The following is a 24,781-nucleotide window of genomic DNA, read 5'->3' on the forward strand; positions in this document are numbered from 1 at the left end:
CCTCCCATTAACTGCATTGCTGAGATCAAGGACTCAATTTAGGAAATCACAATCCTGTAACGCAATGCACTATGCTCCGACATACTTCCATCTACAGGAAGGATGACTGCATCTTCATTCAAGTTTTAATTTGCACGTGTGGGAACGTGATTAAGGTACCAATGCGATTTTTCAAGACAATAGTGTGTGCTTTTTCACCGGTATACCAATACATGGGATTTAATGGGACTGTTAGATGAAACCAGTTAATAGAGTTTTAAAATAAATTTGCTGTTATTCATTTAGCTGCTGATTCATTGGCGTCCTTTTGCCTGACAGCAATAATTTTCTTAAATTCAGAATAGTGCTTCCTGGTCATTAACACTAGATAACTCAGTACTGTATAGCTGAAGTTCAAATAGCACTGGGGTATATCGAATATGTTTCACAATGCAAATTAGATTTAATTAAAAGTATTTCTGTTTAACATCGTCATGAATAATATGCCCTTTTGTATTTAAAAAAAAACGGTTTATTTTTTTCCCCAATTCTCTGACCTGAAGGTGGAGACTCACTCGCACTGGGTGTGGTTCTACCTGCACCTTCATCCCTTTGCCACCTTGCCCAAGTGACCTATTTTAATATGTGAGCTTGGATAATGAGTGTCAGTGCGGATTTTCAAAGGTGAGCTCGATCCTGCCCTCACCTGACAACCACATGTGCACGTTGCAGTAGTGGGTCACTATTACGATCGAGAACCCTCGCTGATATTGCCCCATAGACCAATTGGTAACATTCCCATCTCTGGCCAGCCTGGGATCGACTCACTCGCTTACATCTAGGAATCGAACCTACCACCTTCCTGGTCTACATTGAGCAGCCTGGAGGATCTGTGGTGTCCCGACATTATAGTTTTATGATGATACTTTCCCGTGTTTTAGAGCTGTGATGTGCCATCCGAGCAATTCTGGCCTAGTAGAGGTTGATGAGATAATGTGCCCATCACGGAATGCCAAAGTGTGCCAACGTGTTTAGAATTGATCCTTTTTAAAGGCCAACAAAGAACAATTACTACAAATGGATTTATGCTTCTCAACAAAAAAAACTGTCTCCAGTGCTGTAGTTCAATGGTCACTGCTTCTAAATGAGTTGTCATGGAAATCAGATGCTCCGCAGTTGAGTTTGTAAGGTTTTTTTCAGGCATTTCTCTGCTCATTAAATGTTTTTCATGTTGGGAAATGCACATCAGTTGAGAGTACTGTACTGTGGCTATTTGTACTTACCCTTAATTGACCTTTGTGGAGCCAAGGTTTCATGGCCCATTGGCTATTGCCAGCATATGACTCATCGAGAACAGCATTAGCGTCATTAAGGTAGAAAGATCCCGAAGCTTTTTCTTATGGTTTTTATTGACTAAAATCGGAGGAGTGATTCTATGATCCAGTGCCGCCAGTGGGCAATTGCGCTCGCAGGCTGTGTATCTCGTGAATCGCAGGTCGCAGCCTGTGACTTTCTGCCCGTTACTATTAATTGCACGATCACCCCACAAGTCTTTTGTTGCTGTCTTATTGCCATCACGCTGTTCCCAAGATCTTTGGTACAAACCGCAGTCTGTTACTAGATTTTTGTCAGAGGAGGAAAATTTGCAAATGCACATTTTATATTCCCACAAAGCAGGCTTTAAAAAGTTGTGGTAAGGATGTTTGTATTGATTGGGTAAATGGTAAACTGCAGCATGGAAAATAACTTGTGCTTAAAGAAAGGGAGATGAAGTTCCTGTTCAAAGAGAAATCGGAATCTTGGAAATTCAAATACAAAAGGGATGTGCATAGAATCATAGAAGTTACAACATAGAAACAGGCCCTTCGGCCCAACATGTCCATGTCGCCCAGTTTATACCACTAAGCTAGTCCCAATTTCCTGCACTTGGTCCATATCCCTCTATACCCATCTTACCCATGTAACTGTCCAAATGCTTTTTAAAAGACAAAATTGTACCCGCCTCTACTACTGCCTCTGGCAGCTCGTTCCAGACACTCACCACCCTTTGAGTGAAAAAATTGCCCCTCTGGACCCTTTTGTATCTCTCCCCTCTCACCTTAAATCTATGCCCCCTCGTTATAGACTCCCCTACCTTTGGGAAAAGATTTTGACTATCTACCTTATCTATGCCCCTCATTATTTTATAGACTTCTATAAGATCACCCCTAAACCTCCAACTCTCCAGGGAAAAAAGTCCCAGTCTGTCTAACCTCTCCCTATAAGTCAAACCATCAAGTCCCGGTAGCATCCTAGTAAATCTTTTCTGCACTCTTTCTAGTTTAATAATATCCTTTCTATAATAGGGTGACCAGAACTGTACACAGTATTCCAAGTGTGGCCTTACTAATGTCTTGTACAAATTCAACAAGACATCCCAACTCCTGCATTCAATGTTCTGACCAATGAAACCAAGCATGCCGAATGCCTTCTTCACCACCCTATCCACCTGTGACTCCACTTTCAAGGAGCTATGAACCTGTACTCCTAGATCTCTTTGTTCTATAACTCTCCCCAACGCCCTACCATTAACGGAGTAGGTCCTGGCCCGATTCGATCTACCAAAATGCATCACCTCACATTTATCTAAATTAAACTCCATCTGCCATTCATCGGCCCACTGGCCCAATTTATCAAGATCCCGTTGCAATCCTAGATATCCTTCTTCACTGTCCACAATGCCACCAATCTTGGTGTCATCTGCAAACTTACTAACCATGCCTCCTAAATTCTCATCCAAATCATTAATATAAATAACAAATAACAGCAGACCCAGCACCGATCCCTGAGGCACATCGCTGGACACAGGCATCCAGTTTGAAAAACAACCCTTTACAACCACCCTCTGTCTTCTGTCGTCAATCCAATTTTGTATCCAATTGGCTACCTCACCTTGGATCCTATGAGTTTTAACCTTATGTAACAACCTACCATGCGGTACCTTGTCAAAGGCTTTGCTAAAGTCCATGTAGACCACGTCTACTGCACAGCCCTCATCTATCTTCTTGGTTACCCCTTCAAAAAACTCAATCAAATTCGTGAGACATGATTTTCCTCTCACAAAACCATGCTGACTGTTCCTAATTTGTCCCTGCCTCTCCAAATGCCTGTAGATCCTGTCCCTCAGAATACCCTCTAACAACTTACCCACTACAGATGTCAGGCTCACCGCGCGCGGTGTCTGTAGTTCCCAGGCTTTTCCCTGCCGCCCTTCTTAAACAAAGGCACAACATTTGCTACCCTCCAATCTTCAGGCACCTCACCTGTAGCGGTGGATGATTCAAATATCTCTGCTAGGGGACCCGCAATTTCCTCCCTAACCTCCCATAACGTCCTGGGATACATTTCATCAGGTCCCGGAGATTTATCTACCTTGATGCGCGTTAAGACTTCCAGCACCTCCCTCTCTGTAATATGTACACTCCTCAAGACATCACTATTTATTTCCCCAAGTTCCCTAACATCCATGCCTTTCTCAACCGTAAATACCGATGTGAAATATTCATTCAGGATCTCACTCATCTCTTGTGGTTCCGCACATAGATGACCTTGTTGATCCTTAAGAGGCCTTACTCTCTCCCCAGTTACTCTTTTGCCCTTTATGTATTTGTAGAAGCTCTTTGGATTCTCCTTTGCCTTATCTGCCAAAGCAATCTCATGTCCCCTTTTTGCCCTCCTGATTTCTCTCTTAAATCATGTGCAGCACCTGGGGGATTAGACAAATGGGTTTAGCTTGAGATTTTATTGCAGAAGAACTTTAGACTAAAAAGTACAGAAATTGTTAAATCCTCAATGCTGAAAATGCAAGGGGGAGGAGGGAAAGAAAAGGAAATGTAACCCTTAATGGGCACTGAGACTGCATGCTCGCAACTACTGGCATTGGATGTTTCCACTCACCTAGGCAACTCCAGATTATTCTTTTCCTTCTGGAGTTTATATCAAGGTGCAGACTTTTCTTTACTCAATTCTTGCCTCAATAGAAGGTGTATTTAAAAAAAAGTTATACCTGTCCTGACTAGTTTCTCAGGAACCTAATTAGAATAACTGTTTGTGTGATAAGTATAGGTTAGTGCTGAGGTTTGCGTTTAATCTTCAACAATTAGTCGTAGACTGAACCTGACACTTTTCTGCTGCCTGTTTATTAGCTGTAAATGGGATAAAGTTCACAAAGCCCCAATTAAAAGAAAACTAAGCTAAAATGGGTACTTAGCATATTATATAGAAAGTGTACAATACTCTTTATCTGAAGATCTGGGAGGGAAATTTTGTTTTTCTCTCCTCCCTCATACTGAAAGAAACCTGCATTCAGATTACTGACTGCTTTTTATACTTCTCCATTACCAGACTGCTACAAGCTTTAAAATGTGCCTGGACAATTGGAACATTCAAACTGCAGCTTGGCTAAAGGGGTAAGCAAAAATTGTTGGTCATGTGTAAGCCTTTTACTAACAGTCTTGTATAAAGATTCAATGCAAATAGCACAGGATCTGTGACTATCAAAATTCTGCTTAAATCATGTGACATGTAACATCATTTGTTTCATTGAATTGATCCTTTGTTCAGTTTGCTTACTGTGAGAAGGCTAACTACATTACAGAAAATAACTGCTCTCCTTTTTGTTGGATTGACCCTGACTTCCTGCTGGGTGTTCCTGTTTTATCCCGGCCCAGTGTTGTCTTGTTGAGGGACACCGTGCCAGACCTGCTGTTCTGACCTTGGCATCTTTGCCTTGCTGACTAGTTGCAGGCTTGCCCCTGATCTGCAAGAAGCCGTTGTATTCCCGCAACTCGAGCAGCATTTTAAAAAAAAATGTGTGGCAGTGCTCACCTTTTAATGTTGGTTTTACTTGACAATTTTCAACTAGATCAAAAATTCAAGGTGGTGAATCAAACATAGGAACATAGGAACAGGAGTAGGCCATTCAGCCCCTCGTGCCTGCTCCGCCATTTGATAAGATCATGGCTGATCTGTGATCTAACTCCATGTACCTGCCTTTGGCCCATATCCCTTAATACCTTTGGTTGTCAAAAAGCTATCTATCTCAGATTTAAATTTAGCAATTGAGCTGGTATCAATTGCCATTAAATTTACAAATTATAGAAAATCAAAAGCAAGATACTGTGGATGCTGGAAATCTGAAATAAAAACAGAAAATGCTGGAAATACTCAGCCAGTCAGGCAGCATGTGTGGAGAGAGAAACAGAGTTAACAATTCAAGTTGATGACCTTTCATCAGAACTGGAAGAAGTAAAGATTTAACAGTTTTTAAGCAAATACAGAGCCAGGGAAAGGGGAGGGGAGGAAAGAACAAAAGGGAAGGATTATAGAAAAATATAGTAACTGTTTTGTTGGATTTGTTTCTTTTTTTTGTTATTGGTAGAATTTCCTTTTATTAGTAGCTTCTCATCATGTATATTAATGACTTCGATGAAGGAATAGAGAGTTGTATATCCAAGTTTGCAGATGACACTAAGTTAGGAGGCACAGTAAGTTGTGTGGATTGGAGCAGAAAGTTACAAAGGGACAATAGACAGTTTAAGTGAGTGGGCAAAACTGTGGCAGATGGAGTTCAATGTGGGGAAGTGTGAGTTTACCCACTTTGGAATATTTTCTTAATGGTGAGCAACTAGGTGCTGTGGGGGAGTAGAGAGATTTGGGAGTCCAAGTACACAAATCACAAAAAGCTAGTGCACAGATACAAAAAGGCTAATGGAATATTGACCTTTATCTCAAGGAGGTTGGAATTTAAAAAGTGAGGAAATTATGCTTCATTTATACAGAGCATTGGTCAGACCCCATCTGGAGTACTGCATTCAGTTTTGGGCACCGAACCTCAGGAAAGATATTGGCCTTGGAGGGAGTACAGTGCAGATTCACCAGACTTATGCCAGGGTTTAAAGGGTTAAATTATGTGTACAAGTTGCATAAACTTGTACAAGGCTTGTATGCTCTTGTACTTAGAAGTTTGAGGGATGATCTAATCAAGGTGTTCAAAATGATAGGGTAGATACAGAGAAAATATTTCCTCTGCTGGGGGATTCTAAAACAAGGGGCAAAATTTTCAAACTAGAGCTAGGCCATTTAGGAATGAAATAAGTCAGCACTTCACACATCGGGTAATGGAAATCTGGAACTCGCTCTCCCAAAAGCTGTGGATGCTGGGTCAGTTTGAGCTTTCAAGACTGAGATTGATAGATTTTTGTTGTGTAAGGGAATCTGGGGATATGAAACAAAAGCTGGTAAATTAAGTTGATGTACAGAACAACCATGACAGGCTTGAGGGGCTGAATGGCCTACTCCTGCTCCTAATGTTCCTTACTGCTCATAGTTAAAGAATGCTGATTTGTTGTTGCTTTATGAACATGAAATTTGAGTGAATCCAGTGAAAGTTTAACACTAAAGTGCAGCATTCAAAGTGTTATGAGGAACATGAAATGCGTAGAACCATAATGTTTCACTATGATTTGGAAATATGCACATTCATAATTGTATGTATCCATTTGCTTCCTACATGTATCTATTTACAAATGTTTCTCCTGTTCATGTGTTCTATTTCTAATTATTATACAAAGAACACCAGAAGTGAGTGAGTCAGAAAGCTTTATGAAACTGCAACGAGCGAGTAACATGCCTCATTATGTACCTACTGTATATTACTTGCAAAGATTTATTCACATAATTGTGGTACGTGAGGGTACAAAATGATTTATTTTTCTTTTGGTGCATGAGAGCACTTGTGTTCACAATTCACATTTTGTTAACTTTGTATCCATGTGCAATACCAGGGGAGATCCACTAGTGTTTACGATACAATTTTATTTTAAGTTGGGTTTATAAGCTCTGGAATGAGGAATGGTACAACTTCAAACACTGTACCTTCTCGGTCCATTTGTCCTCATTTCATTTTTCCATTTGAACGTGAGTGAGGTGGACCGACAGTCCAAATTCTAAATGTGCCTGTTAAACCTATAAATCTGAAACAGTGACTAGACAGATCTACCATGAGGTTTTCAAAGGAACTTGTACGCCTACTGTTTCCAAAAGAACTTTCTTTATCTTGGCTTGAGGGCGTGAGTGTAAATAATCAATTGCGAATCAGAGAGGGTTACCTGCCTTTGTTTATAATATGACGTGTGGACCCACCTCACCAGATCGAAATTGTTTGACTAGTCCCTCAGATAATGAATGCGAGTTTGCCACTGCATTATCTATAATGGCCGACTCATCAGGGGGTATCGTGTTGGGAAATTGTTGTCTTGAGATTTGTAACACAAAATGACAGCTTTGAGGTAGTGGGGGGAGAGACTGAGTGAGTGAGGGGGTGAGTTGGGGGGAGAGGGGGAGGGGGTGTAGGAGGGGGGTGTGGGGAGAGGAGGAGGAGGGGTGGGGAGGGGTGGGGTGTGGAGAGGGGGGGAAATGTCAGTATACTTCAAAAGGAAATGAGTGGTATAACTGGGCTGCAGCCTTTTCTTGAGTTCATTGAGCATAACCATATCTCCATGACACTGTGGGTAGGTAAAACTCCAAGGGTAAAGGCATGCTCCACATAGAATCATCAAAAGACTCCATTTAATGATTCTGAATAAGACTCTTCGGATTTTTCTGAGACTAGTTCTGGGGCAGGAGGGACCTGTGTAGGATGGACAGGTTGCACCTCAACAGGGCTAGGACCAATGTCCTTGCAGGAAGATTAACTATTGCTATGGGGGAGGGTTTAAACTAATTTGGCAGGGGGAGGGGCACCAGGATGAAGTATTCGAGAGGAGAAACAAGGTGCACAGAGGACTGGGAGAGACGAACAGCATTAGAATAAAGAGTAGTTCAGAAATAGGAAGGATCGACAGAAGGGAAATGCGAGACAGACTAGGGTGGGTTTGGACTGCATGTGTGTAAATGCACGGAGCGTGGTAAATCAGGTTGGTGAGCTGCAGGCACAAATTGCCACATGGGTCTGATATAATGTCAATAACAGGGACCTGGCTCAAACAAGGGGAGGATTGGGCACTTAATATTCCTGGCTACAAAGTATTCAGGAAAGATAGGGAAGGAAAAAAAGGGAGGATGGGGGGAGTGCCAGTATTAATCGAAGATACTGTCCTAGCACTGGAAAGGGATGATGTAGTTGAGGGGTCAAAGACTGAATCTATTTGGTTAGAATTAAAGAACAATAGAGGAGCTATTACGCTACTGGGTGTTTACTATAGGCCACCAAATAGTGGGAAGGAGATAGAGGAGCAAATTTGCAGGCAAATTTCAGAAAGGTGCAAGAATTTTGAGTAGTGATAATTGGGGACTTCAATTATCCTAACATAGACTGGGAAAATAACTGTGTAAAGGGCAAAGAGGGGGAGGAATTCCTGAAATGTGTTCAAGAGAACTTTCTTGATCAGTATGTTTCCAGCCCAATGAGGAAGGAAGCAGTGCTGGATCTGGTTCTGGGGAATGAATTGGGTCATGTTTCAGTGGGAGAGCATTTAGGAAACAGTGATCACAATATCATTAGGTTTAGAATAGTTATGGAAAAGGTCAAGGAACAATCAAATATGAAAATACTCAACTGGACGAGGGCTAATTTTAATGAGTTGAAAGGGGATCTGGCCCGGGTGGTTTGGAATTTAAGATTGGCTGGTAAAACAGTAAATGAACAATGGGAGGCCTTCAAAGAGGATATAGTTTGGGTACAGACTAGACATGTTCCCACAAGGAGGAAAGGAAGGGCATCCGTGCTGGAGCTGGAGCCAGAGCTCCCTGGATGACTAAAGGTAGAGAGGTTAAAATGAAACAAAAAGGAGGCTTATAATAAATGTCAGGCTCATGATATAAGCTGAATACAAAAAGTACAGAGGAAAACTGAAAAAGGAAATAAGAGGGGTAAAAAGAGTGTATGAGAATAGATTAGTGGGTAACATAAAAGGGAACCCAAAAGATAAACCTATAAATAGCAAAAAGGTAGTCAAAGGAAGGGTGGGGCCAATTTAGGGACCAAAGAGGAGATCTTCTAGTGGGGGCAGAGGGCATGGCTGAGGTACTAAATGAATACTTCGCATCTGTCTTCACTAGTGAAGAGGATGCTGCCAGTGTCACAGTAAAGAAGGATGTAGTGGAGAAATTGGATGAGATAAAAATAGATAAATTGGAGGTACTTAAAAGGTTGGCAGCATTCAAAATGAAAAAGTCACCCGGTCCAGATGGGTTGCATCCTAGGTTGCTGAGGGAAGTAGGGGTGGAGAAGGCAGAGGCTCTGGCCACAATCTTCCAATCCTCACTGGAGGATTGCAAATGTTACACCCCTATTCAAAAAAAGGGGAGAGGGATAAACCCAGGAACTACAGGCCAGTCAGCCTAATGTTGGTGTGGATACTTTCAGAGACAATAATCCGAGACAAAATTAACTGTCACTTGGAAAAATATGGGTTAATAAATGACAGCCGGCACAGATTTGTTAAAGGCAAATTGTGTTTGACTAATTCGATTGAGTTCTTTGAAGTAATGGAGGTGGTTGATGAGGGTAGTGCGGGTAATGTGTATATGGACTTTCAAAAGGCGTTTGATAAAGTACCACGTAATAGACTTATTAGCAAAATTGAAGCCCATGGGATTAAAGGGACAGCGGCAGCATGGATACAAAATTGGTTAAGGGACAGGAAGTAGTGGTGAACGGTTGTTTTTCAGACTGGAGGGTAGTATACAATGGTGTCCCCTCGGAGTTGGTATGAGAACCACAGCTTTTCTGCATATGTATTAATGACCTGGACTTGGGTCTACAGGACATCGTTTCAAAGTTTGCAGATGACACGAAACTCGAAAATGCAGTAAACAATGAGGAGGATAGGAACAGACTTCAGGAGGACATAGACAGACTGGAGAAATGGGCAGACACATGGCAGATGAAATTTAATGCAGAGAATTGTGAAGTGATGCATTTTGGTAGGAAGAATGAGGAGATGCAATGTTAACTAAATGGTACAATTTTAAACATGATGTGGAGATGCCGGTGATGGACTGGGGTGGACAAATGTAAGGACTTGCACAACACCAAGTTATAGTCCAACAGTTTTATTTTAAATCACAAGCTTTCGGAGCTTACCTCCTTCGTCAGGTGAGTGAAGGGTTCTAAAAACGCACAGCATATATAGTCAGAGAACAATGCCTGGTGATTACAGATAATCTTTCCAACTGCCCGTTATCACACCTCAGCTGGGAGACGATCACAGCAATCAAAGGTGTCACCAGGCATTGTTCTCTGACTATATATGCTGTGCGTTTTTAGAACCCTTCACTCACCTGATGAAGGAGGTAAGCTTCGAAAGCTTGTGATTTAAAACAAAACTGTTGGACTATAACCTGGTGTTGTGCAAGTCCTTACAATTTTAAAGGAGGTGCAGGAACAGAGACCTGGGGCTGTACGTACATAAATCTTTGAAGGTGGCAGGACAAGTTGAGAAGACTGTTTGTTTTTTTTAAAAAAAAAAGCGTGCAGGATTCTTGGCTTTTTAAACAGAGGCATAAGAGTACAAACGCTAAAGCTTTATAAACCGCCGGTTAGGCCCCGGCTGGAGTATTGTGTTCAATTCTGGGCACCCACTGTAGGAAGGATGTCAAGGCCTCAGAGAGGGTGCAGAGGAGATTTACTAGAATGGTACCAGGGATGTAGGACTTCAGTTATGTGGAGAGACTGGAGAAGCTGGGGTTGTTCTCCTTAAAGCAGAGAAGGTTAAGGGGGGATTTAATAGAGGTGTTCAAAATCATGAAGGGTTTTGATGGAGTAAATAAGGAGAAACAGTTTCCAGTGGCAGAAGGGTCAGTAACCAGAGGACACAGATTTAAGGTAATTGACAAAAGAAGCAGAGGCAAGATAAGGAGAATTTTTTTACGCAGCAAGTTGTTATGATCTGGAATGCACTACCTGAAAGGGTGTGGAAGCAGATTCAATAGTAGCTTTCAAAAGGGAATTGGATAAATACTTGAAGGGGAAAAATTTGCAGGGCTCTGGGGAAAGGGACTAACTGGATAGCTCTTTCTAAGAGCCAGCACAGGCACGATGGGCCGAATGGTCTCCTGTGCTGTATCATTCTATGATTGCAAACACGCTTGTAGTTTTGGTTTAAAAAATGGCTTAAAGTATCAGTGTAAGTTAAGTACAATGTTGCTGTTTATCTGCTGTTTTATGTTGCTCCTGTGTGTATATCTTTCTTGCAATAAATTTGACCGGTATGTCTAGCCTGAACTATATGGCCTGACTGGTATTTTTCCACCTATGAGAAAGGACCGACTCAAGATAACTTTGTAAGAGACTCGTTTATCTGACCCAGTTACTCTACACGTGAGGTTAGTAGTTTGTAATCATAGGACCTGTGGGGGATGCCCATGGAAGCTACCTTTTAATGTGAGCACAAATAGAGTGTTGGATGAGAGCCTGAATTGTTGTAATTGGTCATTTGTGTGCGTGATGAATAGATTCTTTGAAAGGAATTCTAGTTCTCATAATGTGTAATGTGAACAAGTTAATAGCACAGAGTATGTCGAAGGACTTAACAGAATAAAGTTAGATAGAAGTGTTTTTCTCTTTGAAGTTATTCCCTTGAGGATTCTAATTCTAGGATTAATACATGGTAACGACTGAAACTGGATACTGAGATCAATTTGTTTAGTCAATGGCGTGATCTAAAAAAAGAATATGTATGTATGTAAGAGAATAAGAGTTGCACAATATGTTCGGCAGTTGTTAGTTACATTTAAGTAAATTTGAAGGTTGAAAACAAGGAAGTGATGAAGAATGAGCTGTTGAGTTGCAGTAAAGATCAATTATACATAAAGGCAGAGGAAAGGGGAAGGAACCTTTTCCAGAATGAATGCTGGGCAGCCAAACCTCGCTGAGGTATAACCAACTGTTCGCAGCCCACACCCTTGTGTAGTAAATTAGGATTGTAGGCACATCTTAATACCTGCCAATGTGTTGATTTAAAAAATATGTTGCTCTGCCCAGGACCATGTAATTTTAACTTTCGGTGGTAGTTGAAAACGGGCGATAGTGAATTGACCACCAGTTATCCACCCGCCTGATTTCTCTTTCCATTGAAAAGGTAAATCGCTTGGTGTGTATAATGAGAGGCTAATCTGCTACCACACATTTCCACCACTGCCCAAGGTTAAAATGAGCCTGCAGTGTCTGCTTGATTGAGCGGTAGCCATCTCGGTGAGCCAGAAATGAGAGTTCGAGTTCAAGCCCTACTCCAGGACTTGAGCACATAATCTAGGCTTTACGTGCAGAACTGAGGTTGTGCTGCATTGTTGGAGGTGCCGTTTTTCACATGCGATGTTAAATCAAAACTCTGCCTGCCTGTTCAGCTGGACGTAAAAGATCCCACTTTTGAAGAAGCGCAGGGCATTCTATCAGTATCTTGGCCAACATTCATCCTTCAATCAACACTGCTAATTAATACTGTTCGAGAGACAAGCTTGGAGCTGTTATCTCTGTGCCAAGAATGAAGGTTCTAAATGCAGAGTCTTAGTTTCACAGATTTTATTAAAGGAAGTGATACTCACAGAGGACACACGTGACGATGCAATGTCTGCGGGAGACCTCACATTACAGTTGCTGAGTTCAGTCGCAGGATGATTAACCCATTGGGTCTTCCCTAAGTTCCTTACAATGGTTGAATTTTTAAAGCTTGGCTAAAAGGCCATTACATCATCTCCTCCATGACCTTCGCTCTTGGTTTTACTGCTAACTTACATCAACTCAGCATTCCAGAGAGTGGGTCTCATAACAAAAGCTATTCTTACAAGTACAGAAAAGGTAAACATATAGTTGCTAAACCAATAGATATATCTATTGGAAGATTAGAGCTACCCAGGGCTATCTTGAATGATGACAATCGGTGCAATTTGAGCTGATTTGTTGACGTTCTACAGCTATCGCCTGTTTCAACAGATTCCGCAAAACTGTCCTTTTTATTAGAAAATGAAGTTCTGAACATAAAATGGTTTCTTTAATAAAACCTTTCATGGTTGCTTTCATAACAAGCACCATCAAAACAGGTTATCTCCAGAACTTGAGCACATAATCTAAGCTTTACTTGCAGAACTATTTTTTTTCTTTTTTGTGAGACTTAGCTGTATGGAAATTGGCTGCCATGTTTACCTACACGAGGACGGTGATTGCACTTCAAATGTGGCCCATTTGGGTTGTCCTGAGAATGTGAAAGGCACTCTTCCAATGCATGTTTATTCATTATGATCATTATGTATGTAAATTGTATGAAAGTCAGACTATTGTTTGACTTCCAATTTGGCAGCGTACACTTTCATCTGTGATAGACACTATTTTGGTTCAACTTAATCATGTGTGTTCAAATACCTCTCAGTCTATTGGCAATCAGAAGATGAAAGGACTAATCCTATCTTAGTGAAGAGTGGTTGGAAGTAGTGCAGTGTAAGAGTCTAATTTCCTAACCTTCAACGTGGTCGCTTTTTTCTGTTTTTTTTTTCTCTCTCCAGTGTCTGCTACGATCGGGCTACCTACTTCCCCACAGCTCTAACGTTTATCCTTTCAGCCTTGTGGCATGGAGTGTACCCTGGCTATTACTTCACTTTCATGACGGCAATCCCTATCACGCTGGCAGCAAGAGCAGTGAGTACTCAGAATCCATCTGCACCAAGGTAGTGGACTAGCGGGAAGCATCATTTCTTAGCTTCAGCATCCATTGAATTGCAGAAGGGCATTCACCGATTTTGTTTTACAAACTCGAAAAATAATTCACTGATGTTTGGTGGGAATAGTTAAGTTAGCCACTTGCATTAACCCACTGTTTGCTGGTTACTGTTTCAGTTGTGCCTCAAAAACAATCCTGTTTCTTTTTATTTAAGAGATTTCAGTTAAGATTTAATTGAACAGCATTTGTATGTTACATCCCTCCTGCTGACTTAAATTATAAATGCTCAGCACTGCCCAAAAAAAAGCCAGGGGGGAGATGAGGAGAAATTTTTTTATGCAGTGAAATTTTATGATCTGGAATGCATTGCCTGAAAGGGTGGTGGAAGCAGATTCATTAGTAACTTTCAAAAGGGAATTGCATATATACTTAAGGAAAAATTTACAGGGCTGTGGGGAAAGAGCAGGGGAGTGGGACTATTTGAATAGCTCTTTCAAAGAGCCGGCACAGGCACGATGAGCCGAATGTCCTCCTTGCGTGCTGTATGATTCTATGAAGTAGTTCCCCTTTAACATCAATGTTTAATTGGTCACATAAATCTATGTTTAAGAGGTATGGCAGTTCTAATTGTGCATGCATACCGGTGTCAAATTGGTATTTTTCCTGCTTGATCCCCCGTAGGCTATGGCAAAATTTTGGAGTTCTTTTTCTGCAGTCATCTCAACATACGGCCTCCTTCGGGATCCCTGAAAAAACATTTAGTTCAGACGGTTGCAGGGAATAGATGTACTGGAATGATGTCGGGAGTAGGATTCTTTTCATCAATCCCATTCCTACTCTTAATGATCAGGAATCTTACTGTAACAGTGTAAATATACTGTACCCACAGTGTAAATATACTGTACCCACAGTGTAAATATACTGTACCCACAGTGTAAATATACGGTACCCCCAGTATAATTATACTGTATCCTTGGTGCAATTTACTGTACCCACAGTGTAAATATGGTGGTAGAAATATAATAGCTGTGTTCAGTTGTGACAGTGTTCAGTACCAGGCTGGTTACTTGCACTATCCTGTGCTGGGTTACAGTAAACAACAACTTGCATTTACATAACGCCTTTAATGTAATAAAACATCTCAAGGCACTTCACGGAGCATTATCAGTCAAAATTTGACACATAAGGAGATATTAGGACAGGTGATCAAAAGCGTGATCAAAAGCTTGCTCAAAGAGGTAGGTTTTAAGGAGCAACTTAAAGGATGCGAGAGAGGAAGAGAGGTTTAAGGAGGGAATTCCAGAATTTAGGGCCTAAGCAGCTGAAGGCACCGCTGCCATTGGTGAGCTGATGAAAATCAGGGATGTGCAAGAGGCAAGAATTGGAGGAGTGCAGAGATCTCAGAGGGTTGTAGCGCAGAAGGAGGTTTCAGAGATAGGGAGGGGCAAGTAAAACCCCAAAGCAAGCTTAGCTGAAGAACATTAAAACAAATCAAAACAAACTAACAAAGAATAAAAATCTCTTGTGGCCTTTCATAAAGGAACTATGGCGTACTAGAGAGCCATTTCTGTCTTAAAAAATACTATTCTGCATCGGTGTGGCCTGGCTGCTGGCTGTCTGTGCTCAGCTCTTCTCATTGATTATACTAATTGCTTTCTCCTAACATTCTAGTCAGTCATGCAGGACTTTGGATAAACCTCAATTGTTGTGCGGTAGATGGATGGAATTTCTGATCCTTATTGAGCAATACAAACTGTTCTTTCCATTCTACAGTAATACAATATATAAACATTCTGTCAGCTTTACATCGCTTCAAATGCTTGACAATGTTGCACACTCCTGTTAAATTTCTTCTTTCACTGAAAAATAATATTTTGGGATGCATTATATTAGTAATTCGAAACATGACATGTGGTGAGTGTAGGATGCTTGGGAGGAAAAAGGTGACTTTGGACCTATGGTTCCCAAAGCTCTCCACCCCTGGGGTTTTCCTCGTGTCATTTCTGAGACTGTTGTAGACTAATTGATGGAGATTGATTACTATGGTTGGTCAACAACTCCATTGTCATTGTACCATTCGACTACCAGGATGATAGAAGGCGAACTAGATGAACCTTGATTGTTTTTCGTCTAGCAATTCCTATGTTCCATGCCGTTGCGTTGTGCTTAAGAAGTCTCCTAAAGCTTGCTACTGTGATGCAACACAACAGTTATGGACCCCAGCTACGCCAGCTCTTGAACTTCCCCATAGCCTCGTTGGCTCCAGCATCTGTTAATCACAGGTCCTGTTTGTGCCTGCTCCAAGTGTCACTGCTATATGTGACTAAAGACTCTCAGTAATGTTGCTTGTTATGTATATCCTTACTATCAGCTTGAGGGTTAATTAGAATGAATGCAACAGCAACCGATTGTGTTCTGTACACAGCACCTTTCACACTAATGGTGCATCTATTCCAGGTTCATTTGGGAGTAGTGATGTCCATGTAGACAGGGTTAGTGTTGTGTGTGATCTTCATAAACAGATTGGTTTTGCTAATTTTCATTTGCTAATTAGTTTTTCATTGCACTAAAAAAGGGCCAGTTTCTAGGAAAATATGCTCTGATTAAATTGGGTTCGATGCTAAAGTGAAAAATAGTGAGAGGTGCTTTTCACTGCATGCTAACATCAGTGTGTATAATTCTCGGTCTTTCTATCCTGCCAGGTTTGCTGTTGCACTGTCGTGTATTGCTCTGACAGTGATGTGATTGGGTATTTGTGGTAAAATGGAGCTACCTTCCTTGGCTCATCATTTTTTTTAAAGCATTTAATGTTTGTCTTTACCTTTTTGAAACTCTAAACAAATTTAAAATCTAATGGGTAGAAATTAATACAACCTTCATTTTGGGGGGGGGGGGTGGGAGGAGGTTAACTGTTGGATGCATATCTAGCAGTCTGTGAAATTAAAACCCCATTTCCAGTAGTACCCAGGATGCATGCAGGGCTGAATCCTTTTACATCAGGGCAGCTCCCCTTATGAAGTTCATATTGATATGAGATGTTAGAGTGCTAATGTTGCAGTATTGGAGGCCACCAGTTGTATTCACTCATTATGCCTGTTGTGAATATTTACACTGTCTAGACTACAGTTACATTGATATTTAACTGAGAAGTAGAGTTTGTGCAATCATTAATGTTGGCATTTCTATGTAATTCTAATTGGTTGTTACAAATTTTGGGCCTGTAATATTTTGTTGGGTTTAGTGTCACTGAATATTCTTTGTAGAGGACATGGCGTCTGCTTCTAATCAGAAGTTTACCTTTACTGCCCAATATCAAGTCATATGGTAGTTTGACCTGGGGATCGCAACGACGAGACCTCCTGTTGTCAGTTCTGGATATTGTAATCTCGCTTGTGTTCCCATGTGCTCTGAAACCTTTCTTGGTTCATTAAATTTATGCGGACTGATAAACACTCCAGTGAGAGAAGAGCAACAGTAAACCAACAAGCTGGTTTATTTTACACTTAATTTGGTACAAACAGAATACAGTTTTTTTATGAAATGATATCTGATTTGTTTTGCTTCCTTTAACAGCAAAAGTAATAAAATACACCATGCTACCCCCTGATAATGGGCTAAATTCACTTTTCAAAATAGCAAATCCCTGATGCTAGTTGGCCCTAACTTTTAGAAGAGAATTCTTTCTCTCTGACTGACTGTTTCTCGCTCCCAAATTTCTGCAGACTTTCTTCAAAGCGAGAGGGGAAATCAGGGACTTGACTACTGACCTCTCCTTGAGCTCGAGATATCGGGTGGTAAAGGTACTCTCCAGATCGTAGGGGACATGGGGTTCGCTTATGGAAGTGATCGATGACATTGAATCCGAGAAAATATCTAATGCAGCCCTGAAATTTGAAACACACAATGAATTACTTTCTTGAAGTGCAGTGCCTTTTGTTGTTAAGACAAACGAGGCAGCTTAGTCTCTGCCAGCACCATCCCACAAACAGCCATGAGGTGAACGACAAGTGTTCAGACGTACATTCAAGGTACAGTGGTGCCATCTGAAGAGAAACAATATTTCTTACCGCACCAGTTTTCAGGACCAAGAAGTACTTACGGAGAGTTTGACCCCATGGTGGGCTCGACCCAGCCCATTTAGGGGGGTGGGTTTTATTTTGTAATTCGATTTGCTATTTTCAATACAGGTTCTGCACTGTGTTCAGTGTTAAATTCCACATGTGATTTATCTGCATAGTTTCTGTAGGTAAGCCAGCTTTAATGTACAGCTTGGTGGTGTCCTCTATTTTTCATGTTTTCATCACAGTTGTTTTTTGCAAAATATTTCGATATCCTTTGTGTCCCATTATTTAGCTAATTTATTACATTTACTACTGCCTCCTCCATTCAAGTAGCTTTGAACTTTAAAAACCTCTCCGCAACAGACCTTGCCAAATGCCTTCTGATAGCTAAAACCTATAGCCTCCACCAATCCTGTTAGATTCTCGAAGAACTCTACTAAAAATGATGAAACATGACTTCTCTTGCATAAGCTCCATGGTGGCTGTGGAATTATTATCCAACACTTTCTTGAAGCCTCTTGGCTTGACTCCTGTACCTTTCCAAACAAAGGGGATGATCTGATTTGAGTTGCCCTGACGAGGTGGCCTGTGAAGGCAGTGTGTTATTGGTAGTTTCATTCAGTCCCGGTTTGAAGGAGCCTGAGATGTTAGTACCTCAGGGAGTCAAATTTTAATCCAGACCAAGATAATGCAGTACAGGCCCCCTCTCAACCAGCTCTATAGATCCTCAATTAAATACATTTGGGTACTCATCCCAGTTGGTGGGGGAGCCCCACAGCCCAAAACTTTACTGTGTATTTGGCCATTGTATACCTGACCTTGGAGTGCTTGATGCTGACATTGCTGCCCAAGTTTTCCCAGTGCTGCTATCCTTCACCTTAATAAGTGCAAAAAAATAAGCTAGTAGATGATGATGCAAAATGTGTAGCATTAATGGCTTCTGTATGGAAGGTCATAATGCTGCTTATTTCAAACATGGTTTGAACTGCCCAGAAACTTAGTATTAATTGATGGGTGGAGGAGGCAAACAACGTTATCTCCATGTTTTCTTTACATGAACTGTTGATAAGATTGACGATCCGGATTCTTTCCCCTCAGTCTGGTTCAGTAAAAACTGAGTCGAATACATTTTAAAGTTCAACACAACTTTAATAGCAGGGTTCTTAGTCTGCAGCATTGATTTGGACTCCTGATATGGTCCCTCCATGCTAGCAGAGCAAGAACAAGAAACATACAGAAATCCACACGTTTTTATACAGATCAATAGGGGTTGGAACATACTTAACGAGGGTCAACACCAATCATAAGCCGGGCATAGGTTGCCATGCGAGGTTACATTATTGCCGGCCAATCATAGATCGTCCATGTGCTGATCATGCTGCTGTTAGACATCAAAGGGGATACTTCCTCACCTTCCAACCTGGAATGTTCTTTCCTGTTCCTTCTGTTCCTTATCTCCCAACTTGGAAAGTCTTTCAACTTTGGCTAAGCTCGTTACCTATATTGATCTTCCATAAACATGGAGACATTCAGACTAGTCCTTGAATCACATCAAAGACTCTACATTGATAAGACAATGCAAACCTGCTGATTACGCAAACATATGGCCCAGCAGGAGGCCAGGCCACCTGTACCAATCTCAGTTACTAACTAATTAACCCTTTCTAACCATTTTGCATTCTGCTTCTTTGCCACGTAGGCATCTTAATATTTTACTGACCACGTAGGGATTCTCAAGATCGGGTTTGAGTTGGTTGATCTTAACCAAATTTCGTCCCCATGATCTCTTAAACTCACCTTTATCCAAACTAGCCAATACGAGCCTGCCTGGGTTTACAGGGCAGAACTGGAGGAAACTCCTTGACTAGAATCACAATTGTTCGATAGAGGTTGGGAAAGACAGAGAGTGAACCTCTAACGGAGTGAAGTGCTAACAGAGTGAGGACTTTCAACTGGGAATTTGGTGAGTATGGGAATTAGGTGCAGAGGGGGAAGGAGATGCTGAGTGATTTAAACCAAGGGCCTATAGACTAAGACTGAGCGGAGCATAAAGGGAGCCGCACGAGGAATCAAAATTCAAGAAAAAGTCAAAAAGTGTTGTCACAAGACAAGGAGGATCACTGAGGGTAAGTCAGTAAGTATTTAGTTCATTGGTTAGTGGTTTTTAATGGTTAGTGTTTTAGTGTCAGATAAACAGTGAGGTGCCTTGAAGCTAAACAAACAGTTTAAATAACTTTTAGCTAATGTGGCAAGACAGCTGGGGCCCATCACATGCTCATCCTGTGCCATGTGGGAACTCCAGAACACTCAGTGTGTCCTGGAAAACCACATGTTCAGGAAGTGCCACTAACTGCTCACGCTCAAGCTCAGAGTCTCACATGGTGTGTTGCCTCCCTGGTGCCAGGATAAAGGACATCACTGAGAAGGTGCAGATCATTTTGAGGTGGGGAGGGGAAAGGCCAGAAGTCGTGGTCCACGTGGGAACCAATGACAAAGAAAGGAAAAGGGTCGAGATCCTGTAGCCAGAATTTTTGGGAGCTAGGGAGGGAGTTAAAAAGCAGGACCTCAAAGGTAGTAATCTCTGGATTACTCCCAGTGCCATGTGCTAGTGAGTATAGCAATAGTAGGATAAGACAGGTTAATGTGTGGCTTGAGCAAGGGTGCAGGAGGGAGGTCTTCAGATTCCTGGGGCACTGGGACTAGTTCTGGGTCATGAGGGATCTGTTCAAGATGGATGGGTTGCACCTCAACAGGGCTGGGACCAGTGTCCTCATGGAGAAGTTAACGAGTGCTGTGGGGGAGGGTTTAAACTGATTTGGCAGGGGGATGGACAGCAGGATGAAACAGGAGAGGACAAACAAGGTGCACAGAGGACTGGGAGGGACAAGTAGCACTAGAGTAAAAATAGTTCAGAAATAGGAGGGATCAGACAGGGGGCAAATGCGAGGCAGTCTAAGATGAGATTGGAGTGCATGTGAGTAAATGCACGTAGTGTGGTAAATGAGGTTGGTGAGCTGCAGGCTCAAGTCGCCACATGGGACTATGATATAGTGGCAATAACAGAGACCTGGCTCATAGAAGGAGAGGATTGGGTACTGAATATTCCTGGCTACAAGGTATTCAGGAAAGATAGAGAAGGAAAGAAAGAAGGGGGGGGGTGTGGCAATATTGATCAAAGAAACTATTATAGCAGTGGAAAGGGATGATGTAGTTGAGGGGTCAAAGACAGAATCTATTTGGTTAGCATTAAAGAACAATGGAGGAGCTATTACCCTACTGGGTGTATACTATAGGCCACCAAATAGTGGGAAGGAGGTAGAGCAGCAAATTACAGAAATTGCTTCATTCAGGAAGTTCTACATGATCCACAAGTTCCAGAAAATAGCATAGTACGGAATAATTTGCATTAAGAACAGATGAGGCCAATGAGAGGAGTAATCCTGCTCCACTATAGAGTAGTGCTAATGAGGGACTTCAATTATCCCAGTATAGACTGGGACAGTATCAGTGTAAAGGGCAAAGATGGGAAGAAATTCCTGAAATGTGTTCGAGAGAACTTTCTGGAACAGTGTGTTTCCAGCCCAACCAGGAAGGAAATGGTGCTGGATCTAGTTCTGGGGAATGAGGTGGGACAAGTGAAGCATGTTTCAGTGGGGGAGTATTTGGGGAACAGTGATCAAAATATCATTAGGTATAGAATAGTTATGGAAAAGGACAAGGAACAATCAAATGTGAAAATGCTTAACTGGAGGAGGGCAAATTTCAGTGAGTTAAAAAGAGATCTTGCCCAGGTGGATTGAAATCAAAAATTGGTAGGCAAAACAGTAATTGAACAGTGGGAGGCCTTCAAGAAAGAGTTAGTTCGGTGTATAGAGTAGACACATCCCTACGGTGCGGGGGAATGGAAGGGCATCCAAAGCTAGAGCTCCCTGGATGACCAGAGAAAAAGAGATTAAAATGAAACAGAAAAAGGAGGCTTATGACAAATGTAAGGTTCATAATATAGTAGAGAACCAGGCTGAATACAGAACGTACAGAGGAGATCTAAAATAGGGAATAAGAGGGTCAAAGAGAGATTATGATAATAGATTAGCGGCTAAGATAAAAGGGAACCCAAAAGTCTTTTATAAACATATAAATAGTGAAAGGGTAGTCAACGGAAGCGTGGGATCGATTAGGGACAAAAAGGGAGATCTTCTTGTGGAGGCAGAGGGCATGGCTGAGGCGCTAAATGAATACTTCGCATCGGTCTTCACTAGAGAAGAGGATGCTGCCATTGTAGCAGTAAAGGAGGAGGCAGTAATGATATTGGATAGGATAAAAATAGATAAAAAGGAGGTACTTAAAAGATTGTTAGTATTCAAAGTAGAAAAGTCACCCAGTCCAGATGGGATGTATCCTAGGTTACTGAGGGAAGTAAGGATGGAAATTGCAGAGGCTCTGGCCACAATCTTCCAATCCTCCTTGGATATGGGGATGGTGTCGGAGGACTGGAGGATTGCAAATGTTACACCCTTGTTCAAAAAAGGGGAGAGGGATAAACCCGGCAATTACAGGCCAGTTAGCCTAATATCGGTGGTGGGGAAACTTTTAGAGACACTAATCTGGGACAAAATTAATTGGCACTTGGAAATGCATGGGCTAATAAATGAAAATCAACACTGATTTGTTGAAGGAAAATCATGTTTGACGAAGTAACGGCGAGGGTTGATGTTGAGTATATGGACTTTCAAAAGGCATTTGATAAAATACCATATAATAGACTTATTAGCAAAATTAAAGTCCATGGGATTAAAGGGACAGTGGCAGCTGTCTGGCAGCAAAATTGGCCAGGGGACAGAAAGCAGAGAGCAGTGGTGAACGGTTGTTTTCAGACTGGAGGGAAGTATACAGTGGTGTTACTCAGGGGTCAGTATTAGGACCACTGCTCTTTTTGATATATATTAATGACCTGGACTTGGGTATAGAGGGTATAATTTCAAAGTTTGCAGATGACACGGAAGTCAGAAATGTAGTAAACAGTGAAGAGGATAGTAACAGACTTCAGGAGGACATAGACAGGCTGGTGAAACAGGCAGACACGTGGCAGATGAAATTTAATGCAGAGAAATGTGAGATCATACATTTTTGTAGGAAGAATGAGGAGAGGCAATATAAACTACATGGTACAATTTTAAAGGGGGTGCAGGATCAGAGATCTGGGGGTGCACATACACAAACCTTTCAAGGTGGCAGGACAAGTTAAGATGGCTGTTAAAAAAGCATATGGAATCCTGGGCTTTATTAATAGACGCATAGAGTACAAAAGCAAGGAAGTTATGCTAAACCTTTATAAAACACTGGCTAGGCCTCAGATGGACTATTGTGTTCAATTCTGGGCACCACACTTCAAGATGGATGCCAAGGCCTAAGAGAGGGTACAGAAGAGATTTACTAGAATGGTACCAGGGATGAGGGACTTCAGTTATGTGGAAAGACTGGAGAAGCTGGGGTTGTTCTCCTTAGAACAGAGAAGGTTAAGGGTAGATTTGATAGAGGTGTTCAAAATCATGAATGGTTTTGACAGAGTAAATAAGGAGATAATATTTCCAGTGGCAGAAGGGTTGGTAACCAGAGAACACAGATTTACAGTGATTGGCAAAAGAGCCAGAGGCGACATGAGGAAACATTTTTTTACACAGCAAGTTGTAATGATCTGGAATGCACTGCCTGAAAGGGTGGTGGAAGCAGATTCAATAGTAACTTTCAAAAGGGAATTGGACAAGTACTTGATGGGAAAAAATTTACAGGGCTATGGGACAAGAGCAGGAGAATGAAACTAATTGGATAGCTCTTTCAAAGAGCCAGCACAGGCATGATGGGCCAAATGGGTTCCTCCTGTGCTGTACCTACTATAATACGAACTTGTTTGCTTCAGCATGAATTTTGAAGGAGCTGCATTGTTGGCCAGAAAATCCTGTTACTCAACTTTCAGAGAATAGCTTGGTTTAGTAATATTAAAAATCATAGTGTTAAGTCTACAATTTTTTTTTTGTAAACTTACTTTTAGTTTCAAAAGTATGATCTCAATACATAAGTTTCATTGTGAAGAATGTGTTTCTGAAACTGAAAATTAAATCCTTCCATGGCATTTTGCACAGCCATCTTCGTTGTTACTGCAACAAGCTGGCAGTTCCCTCAATGCTGACTGCAAAGTAGAGTTTGAGGTGGCAGTAAACTTGGAAAAAAGTGAATTTACAGGTGTGGTAAGCAGCAAACTCCTAGGCCTCAGAGGGTCATGCTAGTGTGTTCAGTTTGTACTGTGATAAGGAAGTTTGAGTCACTGAAGTGCAAAGACTCCATGTTACGCACGGTAAACAAAAACCTATTACAGCATGGGGACTAATGGTGCTGATAAGATAACGGAAAGGGCAGCCGGTTAAGGTAGGATATATCGCCCTCTTTTTTAAGATTTCATTTTTATTTTATTATTAGCAGCAGCTAATATTGAGTGTAGTTTTAAGATATTTGAGTTTACAACTCTAGCTGGAGGTATGCCTGGAGGGTTGAACATGTGACGTCTAGTCATGGGGCATCTGCAAGTGTTATTGCATTTACCTTACAAAGCTGGGGTCCCCTGTAGTTGAGAATCTTCATTCGTGGTTTTGCGCCAGCAGCTGTTGTGCGAGAAGTTCCAAGAACCAGGAGGCCAACTGCAAGCAAATATTTACCACGTTCCCTTTTAAACAATGTACTAGTCTCTGCTTCAATAGCCACTTGTGGTAAAGCATTACCTGGTCTAATAGACTTCAGTGCAAAAACCTTCCCTCTTGGTTCTTGCAGTGAGAATCCACAGTCTCTATCCCATTGCTCCCCATTTGCCCGCCAGTGGAAACAATCTTTCACTATTTACCCACAGTAAATTTCCAAGGTTTCACTCACTCCTTTACTGGCTGCTCCTCTCTCGGTGCCGCTCCCACACACCATTTTCACAGAATCATAGAATCTTACAGCACAGATGGAGGCCATTGAGCCCATCATGACTGTGCCGGCTCTTTGAAAGAGCGA

The 24,781-nt window shown here is 41.6% G+C and overlaps 1 protein-coding gene across 2 annotated transcripts in view; it reads left to right on the forward strand.

Annotated features, from left to right (window-relative positions):
• The window catches only part of mboat1 (membrane bound O-acyltransferase domain containing 1), a 97,248-nt gene that overhangs the window by 66,184 nt on the left and 6,283 nt on the right, over positions 1-24,781 (forward strand). The window contains exons 10-11 of one of the 2 annotated variants that reach the window (XM_068001638.1): positions 4,363-4,427; positions 13,519-13,651. In XM_068001638.1, the coding sequence (XP_067857739.1) occupies positions 4,363-4,427; positions 13,519-13,651 (198 nt within the window). The remainder of the gene's footprint in view (positions 1-4,362; positions 4,428-13,518; positions 13,652-24,781) is intronic. The other variant, XM_068001639.1, reaches the window with a different exon arrangement.

The sequence above is a fragment of the Heptranchias perlo genome, chromosome 2 (genome assembly GCF_035084215.1).
Source record: "Heptranchias perlo isolate sHepPer1 chromosome 2, sHepPer1.hap1, whole genome shotgun sequence".
Lineage (NCBI taxonomy): Eukaryota > Metazoa > Chordata > Chondrichthyes > Hexanchiformes > Hexanchidae > Heptranchias > Heptranchias perlo.